At 41.9% G+C, this 26,938-nt stretch overlaps 1 protein-coding gene across 1 annotated transcript; it reads left to right on the top strand.

Moving 5' to 3' along the window:
* Positions 1 to 26,553, top strand: LOC311100836 (26S proteasome regulatory subunit 8). Its single transcript, XM_084141811.1, has 12 exons — positions 1 to 74; positions 646 to 717; positions 827 to 896; positions 1,147 to 1,244; positions 1,360 to 1,416; positions 1,738 to 1,968; positions 2,379 to 2,505; positions 2,839 to 3,029; positions 12,155 to 12,253; positions 20,789 to 20,899; positions 21,970 to 22,056; positions 25,515 to 26,553. The coding sequence occupies exons 1-12, from the start codon at positions 48 to 50 to the stop codon at positions 25,566 to 25,568; spliced, it is 1,224 nt and encodes a 407-aa protein (XP_083997937.1). The 5' UTR covers positions 1 to 47; the 3' UTR covers positions 25,569 to 26,553.
* The last annotated feature ends 385 nt before the right edge of the window (positions 26,554 to 26,938 follow it).

Below are 26,938 nucleotides of genomic sequence, written 5' to 3'. Positions count from 1 at the left end.
GTATTTCGGAAGTACGCTTTCATCCAACGGAAGTTTAGAATTTCAAGATGGCGCTGGACGGAATGGACCATAATGTAAGCGATTTTGTTGTCTTTATTATGACTATCACCATTTTGAGAAAATATTGTAGATAAGGCATTGATTAGACACTTAACGGTGTGTTCTGTAAAGTTGGTTCTTATCAGAAGTTGATAGAACCGTTTTGAATCGACAAAAACGATCTGTCAAAATAGAGAATCCTGCCAGTTTGCTGTCTCATTGTAAGCTACTTTTAGCAAGCTAGCTAGCTAGCTGTTAGCTTTCTAGCTAGCTAATCTAAGTCATTGATTATTATGTTTGTTTCAGGTGACACTCTTTATATTTGTGACTATAAATAACTCGGCATAAGTTAAGTATAATGGACAAAACTATAGTTAGTTATTAAGTAACGTTAGCTAGCTAGCCGCTAGTATGACATATATTTGTCAGTAAACTGGTAGAAATCTTATTTTATAGCTAGTCGTCTTGCTAGATGGCTAATTAGGCCTATAGCTACAACGTTAGTCACCTTGATGTTAATTAGCCAGCTAACGTTATATACGTTGTTTACTTGACAACTTTATAACAACGATCTCAGTTATTTAATATCTTTCGGTGTATTTGCAGATGGAGATGGAGGACAGTAAAGGTGGTTCTGGTCTCCGGCAATACTACTTGTCCAAAATAGAAGAGTTACAGGTAAGCAAACACAGGTTTTCATAAAAACGTTACATGTTGTCAGTTGACACCGTAGTGACACTGCTAATATAATTTGTCAAGCTAAGAAATAACTGGTCTCTGCCTCCAGTTGACAGTGAATGACAAGAGTCAGAATCTCAGACGTCTACAGGCTCAGAGGAATGAACTCAATGCAAAAGGTAGGAATGATGGTTATCTATCCAGAACAACAACAGCTGAACTTATCTTCTAAACAGCAATGTAGCTAACTAGCTAGTAGGTAATTAATTGTGACATAGTCTAATTGAAGCAATAATTGTGTAGATTATAAATTGTAAATGCTGTGTCTGACTACTGTAATTTGATTGCACTCAGAAACAAAATGTCACTTAGAAACATGCATATCATGAATTGACAGTCATTGTTCAAATCTATTTGCTTTGTCGCCAGTGCGTCTCCTTCGTGAGGAGCTGCAGTTGCTACAGGAGCAGGGTTCCTATGTTGGCGAGGTGGTGAGGGCCATGGACAAAAAGAAAGTGCTGGTCAAGGTGTGTATAATAGCTTTTTTATGCTGAAATATAACCCAAACACAAACTTTTACGGTGGTACACTGTAGTTGCTCCCAGATGACACTGACAGTCTACTGTAACTACTTGTCTCCAGGTCCATCCAGAGGGAAAATTTGTGGTGGATGTGGATAAGAATATTGACATCAATGATGTAAGTATGGAAACGTTGTTGATAATTTACCACATTGTGGAGAGAACTAAATATGTTTCTGTGTACAAAGGTACATGTATCTGTGTACAATACAGATGATAAACACACAAGAACCATATTTGAACGATATTTCTTTATTTTTGTCTAATTGGAGTAAGTGTTAAGGAAACAAAATTCAGTTGAAAAGTAAAAATATCCACATCCTATTCAGGTGGCTGGACAGAAGAAGAAAAAAAACGGAAATTAAGAATAAATGGAACAAAGTTCCTTATTATTTATGAGTGTATCAGACTGATTAACCTTGTTGCCCATTCCCAACAGGTGACTCCAAATTGCCGCGTGGCACTGCGCAACGACAGCTACACCCTTCACAAGATCCTGCCCAACAAGGTGGACCCGCTGGTCTCCCTCATGATGGTGGAGAAAGTTCCCGACTCCACCTACGAGATGATTGGCGGTCTGGACAAGCAGATCAAGGAGATCAAGGAAGTGATCGAGCTGCCAGTCAAGCACCCAGAGCTCTTCGAGGCTCTTGGCATTGCACAGCCCAAGGTGGGTGGCCCAAAAGGAATAAGTCCCTTATTGGGTTCTTGCTTAATTCACATGTTGTGTCATCTGTATATGTTACCCACTCTTACAAGGTAAACTCAAACAATTACCATTTGCATTTGAGTTTACCTTATAAGCATAAAGAGTGTCTGAAAGGGATGCAACACTCCAAAATCTAACTTTTGTCAGACCTTTTCATACCTTGTTGGCAGTGTCCTAAGGTCTTATTCTGTCCAGGTCTCACAGCATTTATCACATATAAACCTCAACAGTCTTGATTCCCAGAAGGAACAGAAAGTGGCACCAGCTAATTCCAGCATAATCACCCTAAAATACATCATGACATTTGAGATGCACTATGTGTCATGTCTCTTAGGTTGTCTAACCCCCCTTGTTGTGTGCCTCTCCACCAGGGCGTGCTGCTGTACGGCCCCCCAGGCACAGGGAAGACCCTGCTGGCCAGAGCTGTGGCCCACCACACCGACTGCACCTTTATCAGGGTGTCCGGCTCGGAGCTGGTGCAGAAGTTCATTGGAGAGGGTGAGTCATCAACGGTCATTCAGTCAGCCATTTCGGTTACCATTCGACAGGGTTCCCAACCGTGAAGTAATTCCCGTAATGTCAAGGAATTAAAGTTAGGGAATTCCAGAATCAGGGAGATATGTTTTGCTGCTTCCATTCGCCAAATAGCTGCTGTTTAGCTAGCTCAAGCATATTGAAGTGCATTTCAGTCCATTTTCATGGAGCACTGCAATGAGTGAAAGTAGTAGGCTAAATGTCTCTCACCGTGTAAGTGGTAAAACAGAAGCTGTTATTATTAGTATTTCACTCATCACACTGCTGGCTGTAACCTTGCTCTCTTCCCCATCCCAGGTGCCCGCATGGTGCGCGAGCTGTTCGTCATGGCCCGCGAGCACGCACCCTCCATCATCTTCATGGACGAGATCGACTCCATCGGTTCGTCACGTCTGGAGGGGGGCAGTGGGGGCGACAGCGAGGTGCAGAGGACCATGCTGGAGCTGCTGAACCAGCTGGATGGCTTCGAGGCCACCAAAAACATCAAGGTGGGTGACGCATACAGAGATACACCACTGTCGTCTTTATAATGCCTTATAAATTCTACTCTACAATAAAACTTGCGCTTATATAACACCCACACTCTACACCCTTACTTAATGTGTATGCTATTCCTCTGCTATAACTCTCTTGACACCACTTTATCTGCGGCTTCTCTCACTGATTTCAATCTGTCACTCTCCTGTCAGTACTGACTGACAACACTTTCTTTCCACTGCTCACCAATCAATCACACGCTAGATATTCTATTCTCGATTCACTGTCCTCCCACTCACTCTAACACTCTACAACCTCTCAATCTGTATTTGCATGTTCTCTGTGATGGTACAAATAGACAGAACAAACAGTATTTTTGAAAGACAATTATATAGAAATTAGCAATAAATGCAGATTACAAATATTTCATTATGTCTAAATGTTATAATAAGAAAAACCATTGAAAAAGAGTAGTATAGTTAAAAAATATTTAGAAAATACCTATGTGTTTAAAATATTTAAATTTGATGTTTGAAGACTAAAAGCAGCTATGTCCATGTTGAGCAGTTCAGTTCAGTGCTTGGCCCTCCTTCTTTGAGGCTGCTGACAGAGTGTCAGCAGCCTCAGAGACACCAAGCTGATGTCCACGTCTATCTGGGGCTGCTTGATCCTGCGGCTCAGGTCCAGGCTGTAGCGGCGGGGCTGGCCAGAGGCATTGGCCAGCATGGAGTCCACCATCGAGTGGTGATCTTCTGGGACGCTGTGACCTTTGATCCTCAGGTCCTTGGACCTGCCAGCGGGACTCCTCTCTGGGGGTGCTGGATGGTGGGGGTGGACCGAAAGTCTGGGAGAAAGGCAGCGTTTTTGACAAATCTGACCTCCAGGGGCTCCGCGAGCTCCCGCAGGCTCTCCTCCTGCTCCACCTCCCTCTTCCTCCTCTCCTGATGCTAGAGGGAAGGGGGGATGAATGGACAGAGAAAGAAAGAGTAGGTCAACACCACATGGTATGACAATCACACCCTTAACTCTATCAAAGGGAAAATAGTTTGAGTGGCTCTGTAACAGTACAGTACCGAGTGTAGAAAACATTCAGAACAGCCTCAATTCGTCTGGGCATAGACTCAATTCGTCTGGGCATAGACTCAATTCGTCAGGGCATAGACTCTACAAGGTGTCGAAAGCATTCCACAGTGATGCTGGCCCATGTTGACTCCAATGCTTCCCACAGTTGTGTCAAGTTGGCTGGATGTATTTTGGGTGGTGGACCATTCTTGATACAAACGGGAAACTGTTAAATGTGAAAAATCCAGCAGAGTTGCAGTTCTTGACACACTCAAACCGGTGCGCACGGCACCTACTACCATACCCCGTTTAAAGGAAATTAAATATTTTGACTTGCCCATTCACCCTCTGAATGGCACACATACACAATCCATGTCTCAATTGTCTCAAGGCTTAAAAAACTTTATTTGACCTGTCTCCTTCAGTTGTGTTGTGACAAGGTAGGGGTGGTATACAGAAGATAGCCCTATTTGGTAAAAGACCAAGTCCATATTATGGCAAGAACAGCTCAAATAAGCAAAGAGAAATGACAGTCCATCATTACTTTAAGACATGAAGGTCAGTCAATACGGAAAATGTCAAGAACTTTGAAAGTTTCTTCAAGTGCAGTCGCAAAAACCATCAAGCGCTATGATGAAACTGGCTCTCATGAGGACCATCATAGGAAAGGAATACCCAGAGCTCCCTCTGCTGCAGAGGATACATTCATTAGAGTTACCAGCCTCAGAAATTGAAGCCCAAATAAATGCTTCACAGAGTTCAAGTCACAGACACATCTCAACATCAACTGTTCAGATGGGACTGTGTGAATCAGGCCTTCATGGTCGAATTGCAGCAAAGAAACCAGTACTAAAGGACAAGAAGAAGAGACCAGCTTGGGCCAAGAAACACGAGCAATGGACATTAGACTGGTGGAAATCTGTCCTTTTGGTCTGATGAGTCCAAATTTGATATTTTTGCTTCCAACCGCCGTGTCTTTGTGAGACGCAGATTAGCTGAACGGATGATCTCCGCATGTGTGGTTCCCACCGCGAAGCATGGAGGAGGAGGTGTCATGGTGTGGGGGTGCTTTGCTGATGACACTGAGTGATTTATTTAGAATTCAAGGCACACTTAACCAGCATGGCTACCACAGCATTCTGCAGCGATACGCCATCCCATTTGGTTTGCGCTTAGTGGGACTATCATTTGTCTTTCAACAGGACAATGACCCAAAACACATCTCCAGGCTGTGTAAGGACTGTTTGACCAAGAAGGAGAGTGATGGAGTGCTGCATCAGATGACCTGGCCTCCACAATCACCCAACCTCAACCCAATTGAGATGGTTTGGGATGAGTGGGACCGCAGAGTGAAGGAAAAGCAGTCAACAAGTGCTCAGCATATGTGGGAACTCCTTCAAGACTGTTGGAAAAGCATTCCTCATGAAGCTGGTTGAGAGAATGCCAAGAGTGTGCAAAGCTGTCATCAAGGCAAAGGGTGGCTACTTTGAAGAATCTAAAATATATTTTGATTTAACACTTTTTTGATTACTACATGATTCCATGTGTGTTATTTCATAGTTTTGATATCTTCACTATTATTCTACAATGTAGAAAATAGTAAAAATAAAGAAAAACCCTTGAATGAGTAGGTGTGTCCAAACTTTTGACTGGTTCTGTATAATACAGTGACATGACTCTGCCTCAGCCATGTGAGAAAAGTCATCCAGTTTGGTGAAGAACATGACAGAGCTGGGCCTGGGGACCATAGAATTAGGAATTACAATACTAGAATGGACATGAACCTGCTTATGATGGTCCAAAGCTCAGCCATGTTTGTCAGGTAGTTGGTTAACAATGGTTTGCCAGTGCTTTGATAAGATAGTGTTAAAATATGAATGTGAAGAATGTATCAGCACTGTATGTGTGTGTTAGCTAGCTAGCTAGACAGTTTTAAAGGAATGATTCCATGAATTTTTCAAATTAACTGCCAATATGCCAACATTCCATTCAAACAATGCAGTCAATCCACAGCTACACTGGCTCAAATCAGTTGATGCTAGGACTTGGACAAGTAGTAAATGCAACAAGGACTGATATTGTATCATATAATAGCACTCACCAAGAAAACAACGATTTTACTGAGTTAGAGTTCATATAAGGAAATCAGTCAATTGAAATAAATAAATTAGGCCCAGATCTATGGATTTCACATCACTGGGCAGGGTGGGCCTGGGAGGGCATAGGCCCACCCACTGGGGAGCCAGGCCCAGCCAATCAGAGTTTCCCCCCACAAAAGGGCTTCATTACAGACAAATACTCCTCAGTTTCATCAGCTGTCCGGTTGGGCCTGGCTCCCAAAAAGTTACATTGTTGCCAGCAGCACAGTTACAGTCACCAACGCTCTGGATAACATGAAAACAGCCTAACCAGCTCTGCTAGGGCAAGTAAAATGGTCAGAGTGAGGTGTTCTCTCATTTGTGTCTGGAAGTAGCTAGCAAGCTACTGGTCTGCGTTCCATTGACCTCTTTACTGCATCTATGCGAGTCTGGAATTAGAAATGAGTCATTCATTTTTGAATTATGAGGATGTCATAAGAAGCACTGAAGCACTCAGGAGCCAAAGGCTGCCAGTTCTAGAGTAAATTAATTGTTGTAGATGTACAGGCCCATTTAATAATGCTCATTTTGACTCTTGGGTCAAATGGTTCAAGGATTTGGTGTAGGGCCATGTTGTGATAAAATGTCAACATTTTCCTGGAATGGGCTACTGTTCAGCCCCACACAACCCTCCATCCTTCCCTTTTACTTTGTGTATCACTCTCCTATCTGACACAATACTCACACCACTTCATATAGCTCCTTCTACTGCTTTGTATGATGCCCACATGTAACTGGATTTGAAATTATTCAATTTCTAGAGCAAACCTCTAAACAAAATGCACAGAAACTTGCACAGTTGTAAAAGTATTTAAAGTTATTATCCAACTTCCTATCATATTTGTTTCTAATTCTGTTGAATTTACAGAACAAATGTTGAGACTGGAGTAGCTGGGAATAATTTCTCTGGTCAGACGTGTTAATTCCCTAAACCCTTTCTGTCTAATGTTCTTGCAATCTACAACCTACTTTCCCACACTGCAATATACAGTGCCTTCAGAAAGTATTTTGTTGTTACAGCCTGAATTAAAAATGGATTAAATAAAATGTTCTCACCCATATACTGACAATACCCCATAATGACAAAGTGAAAACATGTTTTTTGAAATGTTTGCTAATTTATTGAAAATTAAATTTGAGAAATATCTCATTTACATAAGTATTCACACCCCTGAGTCAATACTTTGTAGAAGCACCTTTGGCGGGGATTACAGCTGTGAGTCTTTTGGGGTAAGTCTTTCAGAGCTTTGCAAACCTGGATTGTACAATATACATTTATTGTACAATATACATACATTTATTATTTTTTAAATTCTTCAAACTCTATCAAGTTGATCGTTGCTAGACAGCCATTTTCATGTCTTGCCATAGATTTTCAAGCAGATTTAAGTCCAAACTGTAACTAGGCCACTCAAGAACATTCAATGTTGTCTTGGTAAGCAACTCCAGTGTAGATTTGGTCTTGTGTTTTAGGTTATTGTCCTGCTGAAAGGTGAATTCCTCAAAAAAAAAAACACCAGGTTTTCCTCTAGGATTTTGCCTGTGCTTATAGCTGTATCCCGTTTCTTTTTATCCCCCCAAAAAAACCTCCCTAGTCCTTGCCGATGACAAGCATACCCATAACATGATGCAGCCACCACCATGCTTGAAAATATGAAGAATGGTATACTGTGTTGTGTTGAATTTGCCCCAAACATGATGCTTTGTGTTCAGGACAAAAAGGTCATTTCTGTGCCAATTTTGTTTGCAGTATTACTTAAGTGCCTTGTTGCAAACATGATGCATGTTTTGGAATATTTGTATTCTGTACAGGCTTTCTTTTCATTCTGTCATTTAGGTTATTATTGTGGAGTAACTACAATGTTAATTCATTCTGTTTTCTCATATCACAACCATTAAACTCTGTAACTGTTTTAAAATCACCATTGGCCTCAAGGTAAAATCCCTGAGCAGTTTCGATCCTCTCTGGCAACTGAGTTAGGAATGACACCTGTATCTTTTGTAGTGACTGGTTGTATTGTTACACAATCCAAAGTCTAATTAATAACTTCACCATAGGATATTCAGCGTCTGCTTTTTATTATTTTTTACACATCTACCAATCGGTGCCCTTCTTTGCGAGGTATTGAAAAACCTCCTTGGTCATTGTGGTTGAATCTGTGATTTGAAATTCAACTACTCGATTGATTGACCTTACAGATATTTGTGTGTGTGGGGTACACAGATGTCATTCAAAAATCATGTTAACCACTATTATTACTGAACACGGAGTCCATGCAACTTATTATGATATTTGTTAAGCACATGTTTACTACTGAACTTTAGGCTTGCCATAACAAAGGGGTTGAATACTTATTGACTCAAGACATTTCAGCTTTTAATTTGACACACTAAATTCCACTTTGACATTATGGGGTATTGTGTGTAGATCAGTGACAGTGAAAATATCAATTTAATACATTTTAAATTCAGGCTGTAGTACAACATGTGGAAAAAGTTAAGGGGTGTGAATACTTACTGAAGGCACTGTATTATCTCCCCTTTACGTGTAGTAGTAAACATTTCACGGTAAAGTCTACACCTGTTGTATTCAGCACGTGACGAAAATACAATTTGATTTCAGATGTATTGAACATGTATTTTGTTTGTATTGAAAGAAAGTCACATAGGGTTAGCCTTACAGGCTAACATACAGTGCATTCGGAAAGTATTCAGAGCCCTTGACTTTTTCCACATTTTGTTACGTTACAGCCTTATTCATTAAATAGTTTTTTCCCCCTCATCAATCTACACATAATACCCCTTAATGACAAAGCAAAAACAGGTTTTTAGAATTGTTTGCACATTTTATTTAAAAAAACCCGGAAATATCACATTTACATACAGTGGGGAAAAAAAGTATTTAGTCAGCCACCAATTGTGCAAGTTCTCCCACTTAAAAAGATGAGAGAGGCCTGTAATTTTCATCATAGGTACACGTCAACTATGACAGACAAATTGAGAAAAAATATATCCAGAAAATCACATTGTAGGATTTTTAATGAATTTATTTGCAAATTATGGTGGAAAATAAGTATTTGGTCACCTACAAATAAGCAAGATTTCTGGCTCTCACAGACCTGTAACTTCTTCTTTAAGAGGCTCCTCTGTCCTCCACTCGTTACCTGTATTAATGGCACCTGTTTGAACTTGTTATCAGTATAAAAGACACCTGTCCACAACCTCAAACAGTCACACTCCAAACTCCACTATGGCCAAGACCAAAGAGCTGTCAAAGGACACCAGAAACAAAATTGTAGACCTGCACCAGGCTGGGAAGACTGAATCTGCAATAAGTAAGCAGCTTGGTCTGAAGAAATCAACTGTGGGAGCAATTATTAGGAAATGGAAGACATACAAGACCACTGATAATCTCCCTTGATCTGGGGCTCCACGCAAGATCTCACCCTGTGGGGTCAAAATGATCACAAGAACGGTGAGCAAAAATCCCAGAACCACACGGGGGGACCTAGTGAATGACCTGCAGAGAGCTGGGACCAAAGTAACAAAGCCTACCATCAGTAACACACTACGCCGCCAGGGACTCAAATCCTGCAGTGCCAGACGTGTCCCCCTGCTTAAGCCAGTACATGTCCAGGCCCGTCTGAAGTTTGCTAGAGTGCATTTGGATGATCCAGAAGAGGATTGGGAGAATGTCATATGGTCAGATGAAACCAAAATATAACTTTTTGGTAAAAACTCAACTCGTCGTGTTCGGAGGACAAAGAATGCTGAGTTGCATCCAAAGAACACCATACCTACTGTGAAGCATGGGGGTGGAAACATCATGCTTTGGGGCTGTTTTTCTGCAAAGGGACCAGGACGACTGATCCGTGTAAAGGAAAGAATGAATGGGGCCATGTATCGTGAGATTTTGAGTGAAAACCTCCTTCCATCAGCAAGGGCATTGAAGATGAAACGTGGCTGGGTCTTTCAGCATGACAATGATCCCAAACACACCGCCCGGGCAACGAAGGAGTGGCTTCGTAAGAAGCATTTCAAGGTCCTGGAGTGGCCTAGCCAGTCTCCAGATCTCAACCCCATAGAAAATCTTTGGAGGGAGTTGAATGTCTGTGTTGCCCAGCGACAGCCCCAAAACATCACTGCTCTAGAGGAGATCTGCATGGAGGAATGGGCCAAAATACCAGCAACAGTGTGTGAAAACCTTGTGAAGACTTACAGAAAACATTTGACCTGTGTCATTGCCAACAAAGGGTATATAACAAAGTATTGAGAAACTTTTGTTATTGACCAAATACTTATTTTCCACCATAATTTGCAAATAAATTCATAAAAAATCCTACAATGTGATTTTCTGGAATTTTTTCCCTCATTTTGTCTATCATAGTTGACGTGTACCTATGATGAAAATTACAGGCCTCTCTCATCTTTTTAAGTGGGAGAACTTGCACAATTGGTGGCTGACTAAATACTTTTTTTCCCCACTGTAAGTATTCAGACCCTTTACTCAGTACTTTGTTGAAGCACCTTTAGCAGCGATTACAGCCTCGAGTCTTCTTGGGTATGACGCTGCAAGCTTGGCAGACCTGTATTTGGGGAGTTTCTCCCATTCTTCTCTGTAGATCCTCTCAAGCTCTGTCAGGTTGGATGGGGAGCGTCGCTGCACAGCTATTTTCCAGAGATGTTCGATCGGATTCAGGTCCGGGCTCTGGCTGGGCCACTCAAGGACATTCAGAGACTTGTCCCGAAGCCACTCCTACGTTGTCTTGGCTGTGTGCTTAGGGTTGTTGTTCTGTTGGGAGGTGAACCTTCGCCTCAGTCTGAGGTACTGAGCGCTCTGGAGCAGGTTTTCATCAAGGATCTCTCTGTACTTTGCTCCGTTCATCTTGATCTTGACTAGTCTCCCTGTCCCTGCCGCTGAAAAACATCCCCACAGCATGATGATGCCACCACAATGCTTCACCGTAGGGATGGTGCCAGGTTTCCTCCAGACGTGACGCTTGGTATTCAGGCGAAATAGTTCAATCTTGGTTTCATCAGACCAGAGAATCTTGTTTCTCATGATCTGAGAGTCCTTTAGGTGCCTTTTGGCAAACTCCAAGCGGGCTGTCGTGCCTTTTCACTGAGGAGTGGCTTCTGTCTGGCCACTTTACCATAAAGGCCTGATTGGTGGAGTGCTGTAGTGATGGTTGTCCTTCTGGAAGGATCTCCCATCTCCACAGAGGAACTCGGGTTCTTGGTCACCTCCCTGACCAAGGCCCTTCTCCCCCGATTGCTCAGGTTGGCCGGGCGACCAGCTCTAGGAATAGTCTTTGTAGTTCCAAACTTCTTTCATTTAAGAATGATGGAGGCCACTGTGTTCCTGGACCTTCAATGCTGCAGACATTATTTTGGTACCCTTCCCCAGATCTGTGCATCGACACAATCCTGTCTCGGAGCTCTACGGACAATTCCTTCGACCTCATGGCTTGGTTTTTGCTCTGATATGCACAGTCAACTGTGGGACGTTATAGACAGGTGTGTGCCTTTCCAAATCATGTCCAATTAATTGAATTTACCACAGATGGACTCCAAGTTGTAGAAACATCTCAAGGATGATCAGTGGAAACAGGATGCACCTGAGCTCAATTTCAAGTCTTATAGCAAAGGGTCTGAATACTTAAGTAAACAAGGTATTTCTTAAAAACCTGTTTTGGCTTTGTCATTATAGGGTATTGTGTGTAGATTGATTAACATTTATGTATTTAATCAGTTTTAGAATAAGGCTGTAACATAACAAAATGTGGAAAACGTCAAGAGGTCTGATTACTTTCCTAATGTACTGAATCTAGAAAAGAAGGGCATACCAAAGAAGCCAATGGTGATAAGGTGAATAAAGAAGCTGAATAAGACCCAAGGACTAATATTGTATGTTAAATGTGTTTGTTCTGTTTCAGGTCATCATGGCCACCAACCGTATTGACATCCTAGACTCTGCCTTGCTCCGACCCGGCCGCATCGACAGGAAGATCGAGTTCCCCCCTCCCAATGAAGAGGTCAGTACTGCCCAATATTTTTTTTGCCCCTAAAACATTCTGTGATGATCAAAATAGTAAAAATCTGCCTTGGGCCGGATTTAATCTGTTGGTGCTTTGTTAGCTGTGCACCTTTTAAAGAGTGACTGCCCCTAAAAGCAACTCCTCGTTTAGAATGTGGCATCAATTTGAGTCAGAAACATTTATTTTAGTGTCAAAATTTACTACAAAGTCAATCTCGTCCAAAACAGAGATTTGCAAGATGATAGGGGGAAAGATTATGCAACAGAATTAAGGTTACCGTAACAGTTGTCCTTGGGTTGGGTTTATTTCAATTATGCCCAGAGATGGCATCACCAAAGTAATCATCAGTTCTGAGCGCAGCACTACGATACCTGGTCGTAATTTACATTTTAGTCATTTAGCAGACGCTCTTATCCAGAGCGACTTACAGTTAGTGAGTGCATACATTTTCATACTGGCCCCCCGTGGGAAACGAACCCACAACCCTGGCGTTGCAAGCGCCATGCTCTACCAACTGAGCTACAGGGGACTATGGTAATGCCCATGGTCAATTTGGTTTGACATTCGATATCCCTATGGGGCTAGCTAGGGACCATCAGTAAATTACACTATGTACACAATATTTTACATGTCACTAACTCCAAATTTCAATGACTTAAAAACCTCAAACCAACTATAAATTGTAGAAATGCATATACATATATTGAAAGCATTTGAGACAACTAAAAGATGTGCAACATGAAAATATTATTGACGGTCCCTAATTAGCCCCAGAGATAGGCTATCCAATGTCAAACCAACTTTGCCACAGTCGCACACCAGCCAGCTGAAGCTAATTGAAGAAGAAAGAAATAGCACTAGCTATACTAGGCGACTTCAAGACACAAGACCTGGTTAGACTGTTTCAAGTTATCTATCAGGCCGAAAAACGAGGCCAAATCAGGAAGTTCAGCCCCCCTTTAAAGGCAATGTTCCCGCGTTCGCGGAGGACTCATTCACGGTAAACGCTGCATATGTCGGCTCAATCGGAAATTACCTTTAAATGTCAAGCGCACTATAATGTAGATTTTTGCTGATCGGATTGAATCCCGGACTCGGTATGGCAAGACGGCACAGTGCAACATATTTTGAGTGTCGGTAGTAATGATTAGATCTGTTAGTGTTGTATCCTGTACCATTTGTTAATTTAAAAATATATATTTATACAGTACCAGTCAAAAGTTTGGACACCTACTCATTCAAGGGTTTTTCTTTATTTTTACTATTTTCTACATTGTAGAATAATAGTGAAGACATCAAAACTATGAAATAACACATGGAATAATGTAGTAACCCAAAAAGTGTTTTAAAAAATCTAAATATATTTTAGATTCTACAAAGTAGCCACCCTTTGCCTTGATGACAGCTTTGCACACTCTTGGCATTCTCTCAACCAGCTTCATGAGGAATGCTTTTCCAACAGTCTTGAAGGAGTTCCCACATATGCTGAGCACTTGTTGGCTGCTTTTCCTTCACTCTGCAGTCCAACTCATCCCAAACCATCTCAATTGGGTTGAGGTTGGGTGATTGTGGAGGCCAGGTCATCTGATGCAGCACTCCATCACTCTCCTTCTTGGTCAATTAGCCCTTACACAGCCTGGAGGTTGAATGCTATGGTAGCCATGCTGGTTAAGTGTGCCTTGAATTCTAAATAAATCACACAGTGTCACCAGCAAAGCACCCCCACACCATCACACCTCCTCCTCCATACTTCACGGTGGGAAACACACATGCGGAGATCATCCGTTCACCTACTCTGCGTCTCACAAAGACACGGAAGTTGGAACCAAAAATCTCAAATTTGGACTCATCAGACCAAAGGACAGATTTCCACCGGTCTAATGTCCATTGCTTGTGTTTCTTGGTCCAAGCAAGTCTCTTCTTCTTATTGGTGTCCTTTAGAATTGGTTTCTTTGGAGCAATTCACCATGAAGGGTTCGTGACGTGACTTTCATTAATTTGAAGACTGTTATTTATCGAATAATTACCTACTATGTTTAATTGTTACTAGATTAAATTAATCATGTAACAATTAACTCATTAGGAATTTGGGGCACCACGGGAAAAGTTGTTTAACAAGTTACCGTTTCCCGAATTAACTCTAAAGATCAGTGGAGACGGCACGGTTAGCTGTGATCATACTTGGTTGGTTTTCCAATCCATCAGTGGGATAAAACGATCCATCAAGTCTGCTCCGAGTAGCAGGGGTTCACTTTCGAGGCTGGTAACATACACAGGGTGAACAAGCGATACGTCTTCGAAGTGTAGTTTTAGCATGAGTCTCAATGTGAGAGGCGAGGTCTGAGTGAAACCTTGAAGTTTAGTATCCCATCGTTCCGTTTTTAACCAACGTTTTGCTGGGTTCAAAGCCCTTTTGCAATCATTGAACAACGTTTGAGAGATGAGCGATATTGTCGAGCCCGAATCAATTAGCTCGTGACAGGATAAGCAGTCCTCCAGGACTGTTTCCAGGTATGGGCTGTTTGAGTCGCGTTTTTGTGGTCATATTCCCCACAAAGTGGAGTGGTTGTTCGCATTGACGTGATGTGTCATTAGTGTTCATGGTGAAAACAGATCGACTTATCGGGTTTTGAGTGGAATTGGCTAATGCGATGTTTTTTACCTTTTGCTTCGCAGCATTTGTATCAGAGTCTATAGACAAAGCCTGTATGCTTGTTTCTAGATCGAGCGGGCCCTGGATAAGGTCTAGAGTGGGAGTAAGTTGATCGTTTACATCCTCGCAAATTGTGTTAATTTTGGCAGGCCTGTTGTCCGGCAAATCCACATCTAGTCATAATTACTTGTCTTTTTCCCCTTTCTCAAAATGTTTGCACTTCTGTACTTCTCTTAGCAGAACTTCTAGAGAGAATCTGTTTAAGTTGTGATCGTCATTGAACCGTTTGTTACCCTGGTTACCGTTGTGCCCTGACACTTTGTGTGGGTTGGGTGCAGGAACGTAGCGATCAGGTTGATTGTAGCGGTAGTTGTTTCGCTGGCGGCATACTTTACAGTTATTTCGACCGCAGCGGGTATTGGGATCGTGTTTTCGTGGTAGAAACCGTTGTTCTGTGTCATCACTCAACGCTTCAATAGCTGATAACTGGAGTGAGTGCTCCTGTTCAATCTTCAAACCCAAGATTACAAGGCTCTTAGCGTTGCGCACTTTTGATGCCTCAAAAGCTCTGAGGTCTGAGATTGGCAAACCAATGTGGGCTGTAGGACATGTTCGACAGAAACATTTGTTTGAATGGTAATAGCTCTTCCATTCCTGTTTCAGTGAGTAGGCCACAGTAAGCTGAACGAAGCCTATTATAGGAAGCTTGTGGGTGTTCATTCCGAGCTTGTTTGAGAGTGTTAGCCAGCGAGCTGTCGTGTTTACGACTCACTGAACCACTGAATTCTATTTTCAAAGCCATGGCAAGTTTAGCGTAGTTGTTTTGCACGTGTTGCTGTTGTATATGAATGAACCTTGTCACGTGTTTGTCAACGTTTGTTTCAACAGGTAAAGCCTTTCAGAATCCGTAGCGTTCGGGTAGCCATCCAAGGTGTCCTCTATGTCTGCTAGGAACGTCTGTGTCGTTTGGCTTACCTGGAACGGGGTCAAAGGTGCAGAAGTTTTTGACGAGTTTGTCAAGGTGTTCCGTGCCGAGTGAGTGGAGAGGGTTGGCTTCATCCTGTCGGGAATTGTGGGCCAAGAGGAGAAACCAAGCTTTGGCTTTGTTGGCGAGGAGGCGCCATATTACTCTGCCAAATGGCCAAGAGGAGAAAACTGAGGGACACCTGAGAGAGGCGATGTCTGAAACCTTCTGTCGTCTTCACTCCTTTCTGTACCGAGCTCCTGTTGCGAGCTTGGTTGCTTGACTGGGAAGTCACGCTGTAGCGCCAGACTGTTCTGGAATTCCTCCAGATGGTACCTAACGGTTGTAATCTGCTGCATAGCAGAGTCCACTTGAGCGCTTAGAGTACTTATTTTAGACACGTGAGTGTCGCACTTGCTTCGTTCGGCCTCATACTTATCTGTCATGGTTTGCAGGTAGAGGTCTTGAGTACGGAGCGAGAGATTCAGTGATGAGATTTCCTCCGCTTACTTAGAAATCAATTTGTCCCTCTTCATCACCTGGGTTCTCGCATCATTCATTTGGTCAGCGACTTCAATGAGTTCCGCTGATTTGTCATCCAACTTGGTCATTGTGTTCAGTAACTGATCGTCTTTGGCCTGCAGCATTTGGACTAGAATATTATTGCTTTGAGAAACGTTCATCAAAACTGCATGCATGTTGTCAAGTTGGGCGCTCCTGTTTGTAGATGTATCTAGTTTAGCGTGGACCTCGTCATATTTTGTTTTGGCTAAATCGAGTTGTTAATGTAGAACACGATTTTGTTGAAGTTTTTGTGCTCGTTCATCGTAATACGTTTTCGCAATTAATTTAATTGTTCCGTTTTCAAACGCAGTTCCATGGGTAGCAGTATTTTTCCCTTTTCTACTCTTGTCATTAGTGTCCCGGTTCTCTTCACCTGTCCCTTCATGTCAACTGGTTCTTGCTCGTGCTTCTGCTGTGCACTGCAGTACTGGAGAGATGCCAATCTCTGATGGCGATACATCAGGGCTAAACTGGAGAGAACATTTACAAAGCCAGCGCCCGATGGTGTACTTTGGAGGGCGTTTGTCGCAATTTCTGCTGTTTTTCCGCTAATGGCATAGTTAGGGTTGATATCGCTGATGAGGGCAACGATCAATCATTTTATTGGTGAGGGTTCACTAATTAGCGGGGGAATGGGGACCACCCCCTCTGATAGCTTGTACATTATTTAAATTTTGGGTTTTGCGTTGTTGGAAGCTGCAAAAACTATTTTAATCTATTTATATACGTTAATGGACCATCAACTGGATCAGTAATGTGGGAGTTGGATATGAATTAATTTGCAAAAGCAAATGTAATTGATTAATCAATGTTAATGATTAATCATACCTGTATAGGCTATCTGGGAATTAAACTTTAGTTATCCTGATAGCATCGCTGTATCTAAATTAATGTGGAGAAATGTAAAATGTCTCATTGGTTTGAACAAATACATTTGGACCTTATCCAAATGACCAACCCTGAAAAAGGTTTGTTTGACAATTCACCTTCCTGGTTAAATCGAATTTACATTTTACATTTTTAGTCATTTAGCAGACGCTCTTATCCAGAGCGACTTACAGTTAGTGAATAATTTTTTTTTTTTTATACTGGCCCCACATGGGAATCGAACCCACAACCCTGGCGTTGCAATGAGACGATGATATCCAATCAGTTGAGATTGGATGGATATCATACAGTGTAACCCGTTGTAACAGTGGGTTAAGAGTGTGCCCTCGAATTGTGTACCCATGAATAAAAATAAAACAACTATTACTGCCGATTCTTCACCACCAGAGGTCGCTGACCGCAGAAAGCTGAAATCATACGGGAGTCCCGAGGGGGCGGAACTTCAGTTGGAACAAAGGGAGAAACAAAAATGGCTGCTCTCCCGTCATTAGCTTAGCATCTAGTGCAAAGCTAGCCCTACTTGTACAGGAATCTCACATCCAAGTACACACAGGGTCCCCTTTAACAAGGGAAGGGGTTTATTAATGACGTCTCACGTTAACCCTTTCGGCGATTCTTTGCTAGCAATGTTTTACCGGAACACGCGAAAACATAAAATAAATACCTGCCTTGAACTCCTCACGCTACTGAAACGCGAGAGATAATCAGTCTGTTTCCGTCAAACAAATATATCTACTAAAATTTCTATAATTGGCGGGCCCATATGTCTACGCTATAGAAATTAATTATGACCGAGTCTACTCGCTCCTGAACCGCGAGAGACAGAAATAGTACTATGTTTGGCCCAACTAGTCTATTTCTCTTGATACCTATATTGGCTGGCCCATATGTCCTAGCTCGTAGCATACACACTGACTTTTTGTTAGATATACAACACCGGAGTCAATCTCTCCCTACTAGTATCTGGATGAAAAGGGACCACACACACACGCCACTCTCAACAATAATCCTGCGTACAGCGCTATTGGTGTATAACATATCTTGCTACACAATTCCTATAGACTGAATTCAACAGTAAGGCCTTGTTTTATCTTAGACTCCTCACAGGGGACACCAATATGTTGTGACGTGACTTTCATTCATGTGATGACTGTTATTTATCAAATAATACCTACTAGATTAAATTAATCATGTAACAATTAACTCATTAGGAATTTGGGGCACCACGGGAAAAGTTGTTTAACGAGTTACCGTTTCCCGAATTAACTCTAAAGATATCTAGATATCTCATATCATTTAACAGTCACTTATTAATCATTTACCTCATAAGTCTCATTCTGAAAGTCGTAGACTCCTTAAATCCGCACAAAACCGGGTCTTACTGATCGTTCCGTACCCCACAAATTGATTTAATTATTTATTTATTTATTCACTAACTAATTAAAATTATAACACAAGATACAAACACATACACAGTATAAGTTAGGGATTAGAAACGTAATACAATGAAAACAGGTCCCTAGCGGACTAACACAATATGACACTTGTTACAAAAGATGGTCAGTTAGAGAGAGAAGGAACACTTGGATACACATGGAACTACGCTCACAGTAATCCTAATACCTTGCCCCGAACTGCCGCCCGTTCTGCAGTCTGTGGACTGACAGGGTAATGTTCACTCTCCCTGTTTTGGAAGAGTGATCTTCTGAGGACGGCTAATCAGCCGTGTCGATGATCCGTGTCAATGGGGTGATGAGAACAGTGTTGTTGATGATGATTTGAAGAGAGTAGCCAGATGGTCCTACTTAAATTCACTTTCTTAGATATAGTACTTAGAAAATGTTCTCAACCATAGCATTGACTGTTAGAGGCTCCTTTGTCTTCTTCAACCACATGTTGGGTTTCAGGGTCGTGACCAATATAGACCTAGCTGCAGCTTGAGGTCCGTCTAGTCTACCTGTTGATTCTTAACTCAACTTTTTATACACTCTGGTAAAGAGGGCGTTTGCGTCATGCTGACACTCTTTCTGAGTTCCCGTGGGCGTGGCTAGTTACTGGAGCAAAGTATTCTGAACACTATGATTTTGTTAGAGAACCAAAATCATCTTCCTATCTTTACAAAAATATTATCTTCCTACGCAACGTAACGGATGCAAACTTGAAATGCACAGTATGAAAGCTCTTCAAGTTACAATATTTTCGTTATAACGTTTTTATACAAGTTTTAATGACATCACAATATATTCATTAATTTTCCATATTCCCTCTGTCATCATTCCCAACATTCGGATGTTGAAATATACTGTTCCAGTGTCCACCTTTGGTCGTTAGAGTTTTTGGGCAGCAATCACAGAGACATTCAGATCACCAATACTAGGGACTAACAAGGAGTCGTTTGCTGCAAACCATTTAGATTGGTGCGAGGGGTCATAAAACCCCCCACATCAATCCCTAATTTGTTCTGCGGGAGAGAGAGAGATCTGTAGACTGTTACTTCTCTGTATTCTGATCTTGGGCTTCTCACGTGGGACCATCACATGAGTCATGACAAAGGCCTGATTCACACAGTCTCCTCTGAACAGTTGATGTTGATGTGTCTGTAACTTGAACTCTGTGTAGCATTTATTTTGGGCTGCAATCTGAGGTGCAGTTAACTCTAATGAACTTATCCTCTGCAGCAGAGGTAACTCTGGGTCTTCCATTCCTGTGGCGGTCCTCATGAGAGCCAGTTTCATCATAGAGCTTGATGTTTTTTGCGACTGCACTTGAAGGGACTTTCAAAGTTCTTGAAATGTTCCGGATTGACTGACATTCATGTCTTAAAGTAATGATGGACTGTCATTTCTCTTTGCTTATTTGAGCTGTTCTTGCCATAAAATGGACTTGGTCTGTTACCAAATAGGGCTATCTTCTGTATACCACCCCTACCTTGTCACAACACAGCTGATTGGCTCAAACGCATTAAGAAGGAAAGAAATTCCCCAAATTAACTTTTAAGAAGGCACACCTGTTAATTGAAATGCATTCCAGGTGACTACCTCATGAAGCTGGTTCAGAGAATGCCAAGAGTGTGCAAAGCTGTCATCAAGTTAACGGGTGGCTATTTGAATAATCTTAAATATAAAATATATTTAGATTTGTTTAACACTTTTTTGGTTACTACATGATTCCATATGTGTTATTTCATAGTTTTGATGTCTTCCCTATTATTCTACAATGTAGAAAATAGTAAAAATAAAGAAAAACCCTGGAATGAGTTTGCGTGTCCAAACTTTTGACTGTTACTGTATATTTATTTTTAAATAAAGGATTTATCCCAATGAGTCTAGTCCAGCATCCTCACTGTCTCCTCACACTCAGATATTTGTGTATTTGTGTTGCCACTCATTCATCTTCATGTGAGCAGTTTGCTTCTACAGTGTCTTAATTCTGGCCCGTCCCATTTCATTCTGCTCCTCCTCAGGCCCGTTTGGACATTCTGAAGATCCACTCAAGGAAGATGAACCTGACGCGTGGTATTAACCTGAGGAAGATTGCAGAACTGATGCCCGGAGCCTCCGGGGCCGAGGTTAAGGTAATAGACTGAGACGCACAGTTTGGAATAGGGCCCACCATATGAAGGCTAGCACAGGGCTGAGGAAAGACAGTTCAGTGTATGAGGGGTTCAGTGTATGACTGCTAGTAGGGAAGCCTTTGGCCCCGTCCAGAGATGACCCCCTATCCCTTAGACAGTTGTGTAGATCTGTTTGTTTCACCATTGTACATTTTACATTTTGTAATAGTTTGTTGTAGTGGACACGTCCCACAGGGTTTTACATTTACGTTGTGTGTAGAATATCAGGAGAGAATAACCGCAGACTTGATCCTCCCCAAGTTATTGAATGGGGCCCACCACATTAGGGCTAGCACATGCACAAGGGCAGAACATGTACAACTAGGGTTGTTGCAGTGACTGTATTATCGCCACACCGGCAGTCATCAGTCATAACCGCAGTAAAATTCTATGTGACCATTGCATCACGATAATCTCCTAGTAGTGCCCAACTCTCTAATGATCATCAAGTCGCTAATGGACTGGTACTCAGGGCTCTATTGTCCCTCTAACCACTCTGACATCAATGCAAATGCAGTCGAAAATCACAAACACTTATCATCAAACCAGTATGTGCTTTTAAAACTCACCTCCTGTGATTGATCCATTTGAAGAAAGAAGTTCAATAACAGGTTGAAACTGAGTGGAAAACATGGTTGTGGTGGATGTGGTTTCAAAGCCTACACAATGAAATGGAAAGCGCTTTCTAAGTTGATGATTAATCCAAAACAACAATTTTTTAGACTTTTTTTAAATGTAGATGTTCCAAAGGCACTCATCAGCGGCTTGTATGCGTGGAGGCCTGGAGATGCAAAACGTGTTTATGTTAATTAATGGTAAATTACCGTGAGACCGGCAGTCTTTTACATGACAATAACTGGCTGACAAAAAGTCATGACCGCCACAGCCCTATGTACAACTAGCCATCCTGAAACATCCCCTAGCCCAGGGATTGGTAACCCTGTTCCTGGAGTGCCTGTGGGTATTAATTACTTTTTCTTATTTCACCATGGTAAAACCTTTGTGTGTTTCTGTTCCATCTTGCTTCTCAGGGTGTGTGCACCGAGTCAGGGATGTACGCCCTCAGGGAGAGGAGAGTGCACGTCAACCAGGAGGACTTTGAGATGGCTGTTGCCAAGGTTAGTCTTCTATCCTAACACTCTCCAAGAGACAGTTTGTCTCTATTTTACCTCTAGCTCCCTTTATTGTCTATATAATGCCTAATATATCAATACCACACTGAACAAAAATATAAACACAACATGTAAAGTGTTGGTCCCATGTTTCGTGAGCTGAAGTAAAAGATTAAAGACATTTCCCGTACGCACAAAAAGCTTTTCTCTCAAATGTTGTACACACATTTGTTTCCCTGTTAGTGACCATTTCTCCTTTGCCAAAATAATCTAACCACCTGACAGGTGTGGCATATCAAGAAGCTGATTAAACAGCATGACCATTACATAGGTGCCACTCTAAAATGTGCAGTTTTGTCACACAACACAATGCCACAGATGTCTCAAGTTTTGAGAGGGCATGCAATTGTTAACTGACTGCAGGAATGTCCACCAGAGCTGTTGCCAGATAATTGAATGTTCATTTCTCTACCATAAGCTTCCTCCAACGTTGTTTTAGAGAATTTGACAGTACGTCCAACCGGCCTCACAACCGCAGACCACGTGTAACCACGCCAGCCCAGGACCTCCAGTTCCGGCTTCTTCACCTGCAGGATCGTCTGTGCTAAGCCACCCGGACAGCTGATGAAACTGTGGGTCAACCAAAGAATTTCTGCACAAACTGTCAGAAACCATCTCAGGGAAGCTCATCTGCGTGCTTGTCATCCTCACCAGGGTCTTGACCTGAATGCAGTTCGACGTCTTAACCGACTTCTTCAGTGGACAAATGCTCACCTTCGATGGCCACTGGCACGCTGGAGAAGTGTGCTCTTCACGGATGAATTCCAGTTTCAACTGTACCGGGCAGATGGCAGACAGCGTAGCGTGTATGGCGTCGTGTTGGCGAGCGGTTTGCTGATGTCAACGTTGTGAACAGAGTGGCCCATGGTGGCGGTGGGGTTATGGTATTGGCAGGCATAAGTTACGGACAATGAACATAATTACATTTTATCGATAGCAATTTGAATGCACAAAGATACCGTGATGAGATCCGGAGGCCCATTGTCGTGCCATTCATCCGCCGCCAACACCTCATGTTTCAGCATGATAATGCACGGCCCCATGTCGCAAGGATCTGTACACAATTCCTGAAAGCTGAAAATGTCCCAGTTCTTCCATGGCCTGCATACTCACCTGCATATGTCACCCATTTGAGGATGTTTGGGATGCTCTGGATCGACGTGTCGACAGCGTGTTCCAGTTCCCGCCAACATCCAGCAACTTCGCACAGCCATTGAAGAGTAGATGGACAACGTTCCACAGGCCACAATCAACAGCCCGGTCAACTCAATGTGAAAGAGATGTCGCACTGCATGAGGCAAATGGTGGTCATACCAGATACTGACTGGTTTTATGATCCACGCCTCTACTTTTTTTTTTAAAGGTATCTGTGATCAACAGATGCATATCTGTATTCCCAATCATATGAAATCCGTAGATTAGGGCCTAATTAATTTATTTCAATTTACTGATTTCCTTATATGAACTGTAACTCAGTTAAGTCTTTGAAATTGTTGCATGTTGCGTTTATATTTTTGTTCATTGTAGTTGATCAGAGATTTTGTATACAATTTTTATTTTATCTATACTGGTCCCAGATCTGTTTTGTCATCTTTCCAAACTGTTTGACATGACAACGACCATAGGAGTTGGCTATACACAGCTCAAACAGATTTTGGACCAGACTAACTTATATCTGTGTCTTGTCATAAAAAATTAAAAAATAGTCGATTGATGTGCCAGCGTGTCAATTGCATTAATATAATACAAAAATCCCCCCCAAAATCCCCATAAAAATGTGTTTAAGCTAGACTTATTTGGTACCGGTCTGCATCTCAGTCCACCGCATCCGCCTATGTCAGCCTTCCACATCTGCGATGGCAGGTGGCAGAGCTACAGCGCTATTTGTCAGACCGGGAGACATCCCGAAAATCTGTCTTCTCACAAACAAACGTCTTTAGCGTTTTGCTCTACGACCCCCACAATCCCCACGGGACTCGTCTGAAGTCAGTACCACCAATGTGCCAACTTCTGTCTGTAGCGTCCGAACGGTTTGGGCTACAAACTAATATGACCACTAGTGTTGTCACGATACCAGATGTTTTGCTTCAATACCAGGTTTAGTATCATAATACTCGATACTCTCAATCCGTATATGACGTGAGACAAATGACAGAAGTACCGAATGTAACAACGATTCTAGGACTGTACGGTTTTTCATGTTCTAGTATCGGAAAAAGTACATACGTTTCGGTATACCGTGCAACACTAATGACCACATTATGGAAACGAGAGACTCACGAACATGATGGTGTTCTGTCCGTGTTGCCCCCCACAAGTGTCACAGGACTTGTCTGAAGGTAACCCGGTACCGGTTTAAAAAGTGATTGGAAGTATGGAAGTAGTTTTGTGCCAACAAAAAAAGGGGTTTAAATATGTGTCAAAATATATATTTCCTGAGCTTTCATGTATCTCCTAGATATAGGACAGACACTTCAAAACCTTATTTTCTTATGATTTATTTTTTGACTGTCTGTTTTACCATGTATGAATGTTTTATTCAATGCATTTCAATGGGCTATAGCCAGGACTCTAAAGTCTGACCAATTTGGTCGCATGTGCAACAAAATATTTTGCTGTGCGACCAGGAGTTTTATTTTGGGAGCACTGTGCGACTCGGAAAAAAATCTCCCAGATAATAATTGTTGTAATGATAAGGCTTCGCTGTACCGTTGTTTCCGAGTATCCTAGAGAAAAAAGGTGAGTGCAAATTCGATAGCGTCATGGTTACTACAGCGAAACCGGCTTGCTTTTAGCACAACCAGGTCGAAAGATCTGACCCATATTACCGGCGCAATATTTTTATCTTCCTTTTATCTTCCTACAGCAGATCGCCGGGACCGCATTCATAAACCATGTCCTGGGCCGTTCTAAAACTACTTGTGTGTCGTTAACCATTTGTTTAAACTTTGTGCAGTCATTACATCATTGGCGAGCTAGCTAATTTGACCAGTATATCCAAACATTTGGGGGCACAGAAAGAAAGGGATCGGTTATACAGGAGATCAATGATCATAGCAATGAATGAATGACAGATCTCTTGCATGTTGTAGTCACAAACCTGACATCTTTAAAGAGACTGTGTACAATATGAAAATAGTGCTTTTACACAATGTAGAAACCCATATTCCACAAATGACTTTGTAATTTCAATGTCAGGTATTTGTATCAGCATTTTAGCTTTTATAATAAACTAATGTCTTTACATTCGTTTATTACAAAGGTTTATACTTTTAGGGATTAAAATGGACAGATAGACCCCTTTCCCCAGAGTTTGTTGTTTTGCTGATCACTGATTTTAATATGGCTCCTTATGATAAGGTCCTTTATCACTGGCTAACGACTCCTGCCCTGTGTCTTTCCAGGTGATGCAGAAGGACAGCGAGAAGAACATGTCCATCAAGAAACTCTGGAAGTAGACCTTTGGGATTTTTTGGGACCCGAGGGCAGACCTGCAAAGTCACACATGTATATTTTTACTGTTGTTTAGGATTGGTTTATAATTGTTACCCAAAATTAATTCTAAAATAAATGGTGTCTCCCCACTGAGAAACAAGTCCCCCATTTCCCTTTTTTTCCTCCCTATCTCCTCTCCTGTAGCCTGATCCGAGATCTGTTTGTGCTGGGTAGCCTACACGACTATAGGAGTTGGCTATACAGGCTATCACTCCCCGCATTCAAGGTAAATGCTGCAGATGTTGGCTCAATTGGAAATGACCTTTAAATGTCAAGCGCGCTATAGCCTGGTTTCTGATTGAATCCCAGCCTGAATAAGGAATACTCCTCTGGGCAGAATTCCAGGGCTCTTTCTCTATTCTTTCCTCAATTCCTTGTGTCCCATCTTCTCGCCTCTCTCATCCAATAGATCTCATCCATTGAGATTTGTGCGGGGCCTAGTAGAGCCCTATGCTGTAACAGTTTTACTCCAGAAGTCGAGAACCACTTTTTACATGCCAACAATCCAATCACCAGATCAAGAAAACCACATGTTAATGCAAGGTGTAACCAGGGCTAGAAGGTCAATGACAAGTGAGGCCAAATAAACAGGGTCACCTTGTATCTTTATGGAAGAGATTTTCTTGAATGGTTTGGTTAAATATGAGAGATCTCAGAAGCACACAGTCCTCAATTAGTGTTATTTTGCATACAATGAATAATGATTGATCATTCATAATCAATATCTTCATCTTGTCCACATCTATTGTTATGTTTCATTTAAACCAATACTTGTACTTACTAGACTAATCTACACATTGTAGATTATTGTAGAGGGCATAGCTCTGATAAATAGTATATACTGGTTGTCACATTGCTGATTTAGGCCTATAATGCACTACACAAGTCCAGCCAGTATCCACAACTCCCCATTGCACATATACACAATAAAAACAAATCTGTAAACCGAACAAGCTCATACAATGAGGATGAATGAGTAGTACAATTTTTTTTTTTTAACTGTCCACAATGCAAAAGATAATTGATCTTGAGGTGACAAACAGACATCCATTGTCAAGAGCCAGGCAAACCCAAGCAGTTTCAATTGATTCCAATTCCCAAGTACCCTCTTCATTCTCCACTCATCTCAATGTCCTTTTGCCACCACCAACACCATCACTCTGGCAGTGGTGGTCTCTCGTGACTGTTAACGTAAGCGCATGTGAGATTTTGTTCTGGTTGCTGAGATTATGGCACAATGGCAGTGAAACACCTATGTCCAATCCATTCCCATTATCTCAATGTTTCCACTGGCATGGTTTACTTACAGTAATGGAGCTGTACACATTTTTAG

Source organism: Coregonus lavaretus (assembly GCF_964263955.1).
Source record: "Coregonus lavaretus genome assembly, chromosome: 25".
NCBI classification, from domain to species: domain Eukaryota; kingdom Metazoa; phylum Chordata; class Actinopteri; order Salmoniformes; family Salmonidae; genus Coregonus; species Coregonus lavaretus.
This window is presented reverse-complemented; position numbering and strand designations above follow the sequence as displayed.

Coding starts and splice junctions, on each gene's coding strand:
- LOC311100836 (XM_084141811.1), top strand. CDS start 48: ATGGCGCTGGACGGAATGGACCATAAT. Junction 1,969..2,378: donor TTGGCATTGCACAGCCCAAG/GTGGGTGGCCCA, acceptor CCTCTCCACCAG/GGCGTGCTGCTGTACGGCCC. Junction 20,900..21,969: donor CCTCCGGGGCCGAGGTTAAG/GTAATAGACTGA, acceptor CTTGCTTCTCAG/GGTGTGTGCACCGAGTCAGG.